Consider the following 8,647-nt stretch of genomic DNA (forward strand, 5'->3'; position numbering starts at 1 on the left):
AAGGGCTCTGGCCTTCAGCTTGACTCTGAGAGATGCCTGCACTTCCAAAGAAAGACAGAAACCCTAGAACACAGCAGGACACAATCCTCCTCCATGCACTGTGTTGTCAAGAAAGCTTCAATCTCTCCTGGCTGCGCCCTCTCCCCTACCTCTCCAGCCCTCAGCTCAAGTAGGGCTTCTGCTTGGTGGCCCCAGAACCCAGGTTCACTGTGCCCACTGGCAGATGCCTTCACCAGGATCATTGTGGCTAAATGGGAAGACTCTTAAGTGACCATGTCCCTACAGTATGGTCAGGGTGACACTCAAAGGCACCACCATCCCTGCCCAGCAGCCAGAGGCAGCGCCCTCCAGTTTCTTCAGCTGTCCTTTTAATCATAGGCGGATGACTATGGATATAGGACCCATCATCTTCCTCAGACAAAATCCTCTACTATGCAAATGGAGCCCAAGTCTCAGCTACTAAATGACTCCTACATGACAATGTCCGGTTTTGCATTTTCACAAACAGAGCCATTCTTTTTTTTTCCAATCTTATTCACTTTTCTAAGTGTGTGCGCTTGTTCATTCCGATATGCAGATCAGTTCTTTTTCCCGCTTTGGTCTCTGGCAAGCCAGTAAAGGAATCAGAGATCTTAGCTAAAACTACAGATTAACCTAACGTAACAGAAAAGGCGACTTTCATCTAATGGGAGGACACTCGATGTCTCTGTGCCACTTTACCCTCTATCTGATGCCCTTCGCTGAGTCGCGTAAGTCTCAGCTCCCAGTTCTGCAGAATAGGAACTCACAGATGATCATAAAACACAGAGAAGATCTTTGGCTACGTGGCACCTGGCACCAAGTGAGTATAAGAACCATGCCTCCATCCCACTTCCTCCATGATCACACGACCCTCACAGCGCTGAGGGGCTCTCACTTCACATGGAGTCACGTGGGTCCCCATGGTGACATAGGATGGCGGAGACCAATCTGCAGTTGGTCATCACAGTAAGTGTTGTCTGACAGCGTAGGAACCTCTTGGGTGATCCGGAAATGAGTTTCCTTTGAGAGATATTGTAAATATGGAAACATCAAGGGAAACCTATTAATACTGCGTGTGTGTGTGTGTTTGCACATGCACGTGTGTACATGTGAGTACACGTGTGCACATGTGACCACAGGAGCCATCCACCCTATTTTCTGAGACAGAGTTTCTCCCTGGGACCTGGGGTTCACTGCTTAGGAGAGGCTGGCTGGTCAGCAAGCCCCAGAGATCCTCCTGCCTCTGTTTCTCCAGCACTGAGGTAACAAGTGTGCACCATAATGTCCGCCTTTTTACATGGGCTCGGGGGATCCAACCATGGGCCTCACGTTTGCACGGCCAGCATTACACAGACTGAGTCATGTCCCCAGCACATGGCTCAGAGAACTTACAGGTGAGTCAGGTCACGGAGGCCCCGAAAGGCATTTCTTGAAATGGTTTCTATTTTGTTCCCTTCAATGAACCTAAGGAGAGAAACAACATAATATAACCAAACTCCCTCTCCTTAATAACCCCAACAGATGATCTACGGCGCTTTGGCGGTGACATCGGAAAGCACTCAAGAAGTATCGAAACTCCCAAGTTAGTAGCAAGCTGCCCTAAACTCCTTGAGGGAGCCGGGCGTGTGAACAAGAACACATGCATGCCAGCTTCTCCGCTCCCTCCAGATCAGCATAGATGTCTCCAAATTCATAGCTGGCAACAAGGCTGATAGCATCTTGGGTGTGAGGAAGGGAGAAGAATGTACCTGCAGAGAGGCCAGAAAGTCTCCCATCTCTGCGACACTGGAAAGCTTCCAGGCACTTTCCCCACTCCTCTCACACTGCCCTGTGCCCGGCTAACCACATACTTTTACTATACTAATACCATAGTCCCCAGAGGGGAGCCCATTGTTTTACATCTCTGCATTTTAGTTTTCACTAGGAAGAGCTCATCCTGTCCTACACAGCCTCATCCCTAGGCAAACGGTGACAAGGCAGGGATGTTCCCGAGCCCTGAACGATGCTAGAAAGCAGAAAGGACAGTACAGGGAGCCGCGCTGACTTTCTTTGTGCTGAGATGGTACAGGGCTTGCGCGGGGACAATGACACTCAGGATATGAAAAGAATACACTGCAACTGTTCCCGGGGGCCAAAGGGCTAAGTCAAATGCTAGCAGGTTTTTGACGAGATGGTCCAAGGGGAAGGCTTTGCCACGTCCGCGACACAACTGACAAGTTAGTTCTCCCAGAGAGAACTCTCCGATGCCTGTTTTTAAAAACTCTGATGTCTGTTCAGCACTAGACTTTAGCATTCCCGAGAAGCTAACTTTCTCCCTGAAGCCCTGGGTGGCACATGACCTCCCCACCAGAGAAATTCCCAGGTACCCCACAGCTATCCATAGATTTTTGGCAGACCCCGGTGGCTTCACCCCTTCAGCTGCGACACTCTTTCCACATCAAATACATGCCAAAATACCGGATTATGAGCGGGTTCTCCGGAGAAAGAATTCCTGGGGAGACCTCACATCAGCAGAGAGCTCTTCCTACCTGGGATGTGTCTAGAATGCCAACATCTACCTGTTCACCTCAGATAAGACAGCAGGCTTTGCAAATCCTTTGAACGCTAAGCAAGGAAATCCCAACTGCTAGCAGGATTAGCATTATTACAGACTCACCCAACACAAGGCTGGGACAACTTAAGGGGGAAGGGAAAGACTCGGATGGGACAAAGGCTGAAATAAGAACCACGGCTAAGTTCGCTGCTAGAAGGGGAAGCCGTGTGTCTGAAGGGGGGAATAACCCCCTCTCCTGTTTTTCTGTTGTTTATGCTTTGGTTTGGGTTTCCATTTTTAGGTAAAGGAAAAGAAAATCTAATCAGACCCTCAGCAGAACTCACAGGAGATAGAACGAACGGGATATGGGACAGCTGGATACAAACCGGGCAGTTTACCCTCAAATAGGGAAACTTTGTTTAAAAATAAGTAGCCCTGAGAACCATCCAGCTCTATTTCTGGCCCATCAGCAAATCCATGCCTAGTTATGGAGGTAAAAATACCCAACACAATTTCCAGCCGTACTTACTACATGACAAATTAAATGTCAGCTGAGAATGAATGAGCCAGCGCCTCCCTCCTGAGCTTTGTCCCCAGCCTCCTCCTGCCCCCACGCTGGAAAGAAAATCAACTCACAGGCTGTGCTGGCAAGAGAATGGCGCTTTCTGCACCCCATCCCCTCCACAGGACACAACTCAGAAAGCCCCTGGAGGTACCAAACTCTCAGCAACACTTACAGGTATTCGAGATGAAAGAGGCCGGCAAAGGCATCGTCGCGGATCACCGTGAATGAGTTAGAATTCAGCAATCTGAAAACAAGATGGGCTTTAGTAGAGGCGGAAAGGGCAAGTCGTGTGGCGAAGCCATTTTTCTTAGGTGCTGATCCGTGGGCAAATGAAGGCTCTTCTCAGCCTAAGGACAACCCGTTAGTTTCCCAGCTGTCCTCACCATTGTGATGGGAACAGTGAGGAAGGGATCCCTTGCTCTCTGAATTTTCTGCTATCTCCAGTACAACCTCTCTGCCCCCATCTTGGAAACTATGAATCCTGGGAAATATGAACTGGTGGGCATTATTCAAAAACAGTTTTCTGCTTGGCACAACTGAATAGCCAATGAATTCTTCATAATGCACAAGAAACCATGGAATCACAGACGTATGAGGATCTAATCCAATTGTATTCTAGAGATATTTGAGCCCAAAGAAGACAAGAGGGTTGACCAAAGTCACACAGTGGGGACAAAAAAGCAAAAACCCATTCTACCATGCTAGACATTCTCAACAGAAATAATCATTCTTAAAAGGTTAAGAAATCTCTAGAAGATTATCACTATGTAGTTTTCTATTTGAGTAGCCAGGTAAATACTTTTTATAAATATTTATAGAGACCACCTAAGTTTATTTAGCCAAATAATAGGTAGGCTATACTATTCCAAAAGAATTGAGAGTTAAAGTTGTGATTTGTTTATGTATTTATTTATTATATAGGTGTACGACATGTCTGTGGGCACAAATGTGCCGCTACACATATGTAAGGTCAGAGGATAATCTGAGGAGTCGCTTCTTTCCCTCCACCATACAGGACCCAGGGATCAAACTCAGGTCATTAGGCTTGGTGGCAGACACCTTTGCCTAGGGAGTCACCTTGTTGGCATATGAACTGAGATTTTAAGTGGTGAGTTTAATGTAAAACACACCAAGAAGAGAACTATCAATGGCAATTTACTGAGGATGGGTAGTGGATTTGCGCCTCTGTCTTTTTCTTTAGCGCATTGCCTGTTGTAGTTACAGGCTCATTGAGTCCAAGAAATACGCGAGCATCTGTGTCATGTACTCACAACTGCCTGCTGATTTTCTGTCTTGTTTATGTGATGCTAAGGATGGAACTTTGTATGGTAGACAAATGCTCTACCACTGAGCTACAATACCCTCCATACACACACCCCAGCCTAGGGAATTACATTCAAAAGTGACTTGGGGACATTTATTGTCATCATCAAACATCAACTGACTTGGGTTTCAGGATCCTCATGTTCTAGCACTCATCACGGTGACTTGGGCATGGTTCACTAAGAGGAGCCGGGGCAAATGTAGCTTTGGGCTTCGCGCTTGGATCCTCACTCCATGGATCAAGGCAAGGTATTTACATGTTCTGAGCATCCATTTCTTCATCTCTCAGATGGGAAAAACCAAGTACCTTTCCCGAAGAGATGCCATGCCAGCGAGGTAAGCATGCACCTACAATGCCCAGTATGCTGCGTGCCTGCATGTATGCAAGACAAACCGGAAGTGCTCTTCTAAGAGTTATATCGAGATTTTCAAAGATAGATTTCTTTAGAGGTGAGATGTTTGGGGAAACTATTCATTGAGGTGAAACTCTGGTTATGGCCAATGCAGCCTCCCTCAATGGCCTGATCTCTGAGTGGGATGTACCACAAAGCCTGGAGAAGTTGGTGGAAAGTCAGGTGAGAAAGCGGAGCAGGACGGTGGTTCAATGTGGAGTCAGCAGGGGAGACTCTAGCTGCTGTATTACAGGAAGACGAGACCACCCTTCAAGGACCACACTTTGGGGACCCCATTTTGCAGAGAATATTTCATACTCACAGCAGCTGCAGGGAAGGCAGATGGGAAAACATCCGGTCCTTGATTTCCAAAAAGGTTCCATTGACTAGGCTCCTACAGGGCAAGAGAAGGGCAGAGGGATGCCCAGGTTGCTTTCAGGAAATGCCAACCCAAGTTTGCAGTTGGCCTCATCCTCCCCCTGAGCTTCAACCTATTCCTCCCTGGGATGAAGCTACATGTGTTTGGCCATCGTCTACCCAGGAAACAAGCTGCCTCCAGTGCACTCGATCAATAGGGAGACTCCTCAGGCTAACAGAATCCTTGGTCTGGCTCCTTGCACAGAAACTGTCAGCTCAAAATAATCCTCTTGCTTCCTTCATTTCACCCCCAGGAGGCCCCTGCTGAAGGTGGGTAATTACTTCACCTTTGCCCAAGGTTCTGTTTGTGCAGACACAGAGCTAATGTTGGCCCACGGGACTCCGGGGTAGGATTAAGTATCCCCCTCAGAAGCATGGTGTAGGGAAGACACTCAGAGCACTTCTGATTAAATGCACTGTGAAAGCCTCAGGGGGGGAGGGGACTCAAAGACACCTGAACTTGCCCAAGAAGGAAGAGGCAACGCCATCTGCCAGATAAATAGTCAACTCCAGGAAGAAGCCTGGTTGCTTTGGCCTCAGGGTCTCCTGCCCTTTCAGGCCACAGCAGGGCTTCCATACGCTATTGGAGTTAACATGCAGAACTCTTCAGCTTTGATCATATCCAAAAGCTTAACAAGAGAAAAGCTAGAATCCCCCACGTGATCTAATTTATCAATAGTATGAGTCAAACAGGCCTGCTGTTCCCCACAGCTTACTCTCCCAACTTTTTACAAATGTAAACAGGACCCAGGACCTATCCATTTCTGGACCGTGATGATGTTTTGCTTTGGAGACAAGGCACAGGAATGATGACACGCAGGAAAAAGCACAAGCAATGTCATCCCCAGGACTCCCTCACCCTCAGGATTCCCTCCTCTACAACTGTGCGTGGGGGGGGGGGGGTGCCCCCAGCACCTTACCCTGGAACAATGGGCTGTCCTAGCAGGACATGTCCCAGTAATAAGGTAACCCCCTAAGGTCCCTTCCATAGCAACATTTTGTCAGTGTGATTGTGTGAAACCAGTTGAAGGCACTTAGCAAGTGAACAGAGGACCCCTTCTGATTAGTTCTGTCCGTGCTGGTAATATAATCCCCTGTGGAGAAAGGTGGAAAAAAGAGAGGCCCTCTTGAACTATGGCAAGAAGTCGGGTGGCTTCCTACCCTAGAGGTTCAGCTGGACGCCTCATTATCCCAAGGTACTTGGAAGCCCTCTGGGTTTCCCCTCTTTGAAGCCACGTGGAGCACCCCTCCTTTGCCCACGCCAGCCTCTTCCCAGTCTGCAGTGTGGAGAGGTCCGGAGGGTGGCTGCCATGAGGCCTCACCCATTCCTAGTTAGTCCACTCAATCTAGGCACATTCAGCTACCCTCCAGTCACGCACACACCCACCCAGCAGCACAACAGAACCACTCAAAACTTTAAGGCACCCCCAACGATCATCCCGGGGCGCGAAATACAGGCTGTGAACTCTGGTGCAAAGACCATACCCCACTGTGGGCCCTGGGTCTGCAGTAACATTAGCTCCCCCAGGTAGATCTAATGCAGGTGGCCACGGGCCACAATGAGAAACTGTCACGCGGACCTATCTGGATTCCCGCACTCTGTGGTTCTGAGTCCCCTAGCCTCCCCGCGGCACAGACTCCACCCACGTCCCGTAGTGCGCCCCCAACCCAAACGCAAAGAAAGAAATTAGGGAGCAGGGTCAGGTGGCGCTGCCCCAGCACCAGCCGCAACTCCGTGGTGGCGGCCGGCACAGGGCAGGGCGGGGCGGGGGTGGAGGGGTCCCACTCACAGGGAGCTGATGTCGCCAGGCACGATCCTGGGCACCCAGGAGGAACCCACGCAGATGATGGACTCCTTGGTACAGCTGCAAGTGGCGGGGCAGCGCGCCAACCGCCTCACCTGCGCGCTCGGCGGGATGAGGCACGCGGCGCTCAGCAGCAGCAGCCCCAGCGCCCCGCCGCCTCTCCGCAGCGCCATGCCAGGACCCCCGGTACCCGCCCGGGTCCGGACCCCTGCTACCGCCACCGCCCCGCGCCGCGCGCTCCGACCCGGCGCAGCTGCAGACGCGGGTGCCGCTTTCCGATCGGCCGCCGGCGCTGCTGGCGAGGACGCGGGCGCCGCGGGTGTGGGAGGCCGAGCCGCAGCCGAGCAGCATGCTGGCCGCCACCCCCACTCGGCGCCCCCCCACCCGCGCCCGGGCTGCTGGGCGGCCGCCGCACCCGCCTCACCCGCGCTGGCCTGACATCAGCACCCGCGCCCGCCGCGGGCCCGAACCAATGAATAATGCACGCGGGGGCCCGCCCCAGCGGGGGAGGGGGAGGGAAAAGTTGGATGACCTTGGGGGAGGGGCCGACCAAAGCTCAGACCCCCCAGGGATCCCGGCTGAGCCTAGCCGGAGCGGGGACCCGCAATCCTTCTGCGGGCTGCAAAGAATTTCAGGGACACTGGACTCATTTCTGCGGAGTCAAAATGTGAGCAAAATCCCCGCAAAAAAAAATGAATAATTTTTTAAAAAGTAGAAGCAGTAACGACAGGAGGTTCCATACCCCCCAGAAAAGTAGGGGTGGGGAGAACTAGCTTGAGCTGGGAGGGGGGTCTCTGCCCTGAGAGTTCGGAAGAGGCCAGACCTTTGAGCATCCTTCATTGATCTTGAAGAGGACCTAAGTGAATGTGACAAAGGGGTTTGGCTGGGCCGCCGTGGCCGGCCAACCATGTGACTGTGGGGTTTGAGTCGCCACTGCACCTGAGCTCACTGAAGCCAGTCGCTTTCCATTGCCCATGGAAAGTAGAATCGCAAAACAGCTACAGCATCTCCTGCCACATTGGGCCTTGCAAAAAAAAAAAAAAAAGATCCTGCAAAAACTTTCCCCTGGCTCAGCACAGTGACCTACACCCCATCCCCCTGATTTACAGATTGTAAAGACAGACCGGAGTCTGACTCACCAAGCCCTGCGCCTTTCATCTCTAACCCTTAGCCATTCCTATCTGCTATCCCACCCTCCAGAATTTTCCCATGAAAAAACTGAAGCCCAGAAGGCCTCGGTAACTGTCAAGTCTGGTGTAACAGCACCAAGAAGAAAGACTGGAGCCTGAGATGGGACTTTGTAACTGACCTCAGGGAACCCCTTTTCTACTCTGGAGTTTGTATCCAGGAATTCGAATGTTATCATAAGGCAGTGTGCCGCTGGGGAAATGGAGGAAAATGCCAAAGCAGAGCAAGCTCTGTAGCTCCCCCGCCCCTACTGCTGCAAAGGTTCAGAGCTGGGATCTGTCTGTTCTGTTGTTAGCATGCCCCTCAAACACACACAGGCGATGCCGAAGAAGGTAGGCATCAATACTATCGCTTAGTCCTGAGTCATTTCAGCACCATTCACAAGGGAAACATCTAGCTGTCC

The 8,647-nt window shown here is 51.0% G+C and overlaps 1 protein-coding gene across 1 annotated transcript in view; it reads right to left on the reverse strand.

Annotated features, from left to right (window-relative positions):
• Nucleotides 1-7,451, reverse strand: part of Lgi2 (leucine rich repeat LGI family member 2) — a 29,387-nt gene extending 21,936 nt beyond the window's left edge. Inside the window, exons 1-4 of the mRNA XM_050150335.1 lie at nucleotides 7,042-7,451; nucleotides 5,157-5,228; nucleotides 3,292-3,363; nucleotides 1,414-1,485 (exon numbers count right to left, since the gene is read on the reverse strand). Of these exons, the coding sequence (XP_050006292.1) occupies nucleotides 1,414-1,485; nucleotides 3,292-3,363; nucleotides 5,157-5,228; nucleotides 7,042-7,229 (404 nt within the window). The 5' untranslated portion in view covers nucleotides 7,230-7,451. The remainder of the gene's footprint in view (nucleotides 1-1,413; nucleotides 1,486-3,291; nucleotides 3,364-5,156; nucleotides 5,229-7,041) is intronic.
• Between the last annotated feature and the right edge of the window lie 1,196 nt (nucleotides 7,452-8,647).

The sequence above is a fragment of the Alexandromys fortis genome, unplaced genomic scaffold (assembly GCF_014885135.2).
Source record: "Alexandromys fortis isolate MF-2015 unplaced genomic scaffold, M_Fortis_MF-2015_v1.1 scaffold_0, whole genome shotgun sequence".
Classification (NCBI taxonomy): Eukaryota; Metazoa; Chordata; class Mammalia; order Rodentia; family Cricetidae; genus Alexandromys; species Alexandromys fortis.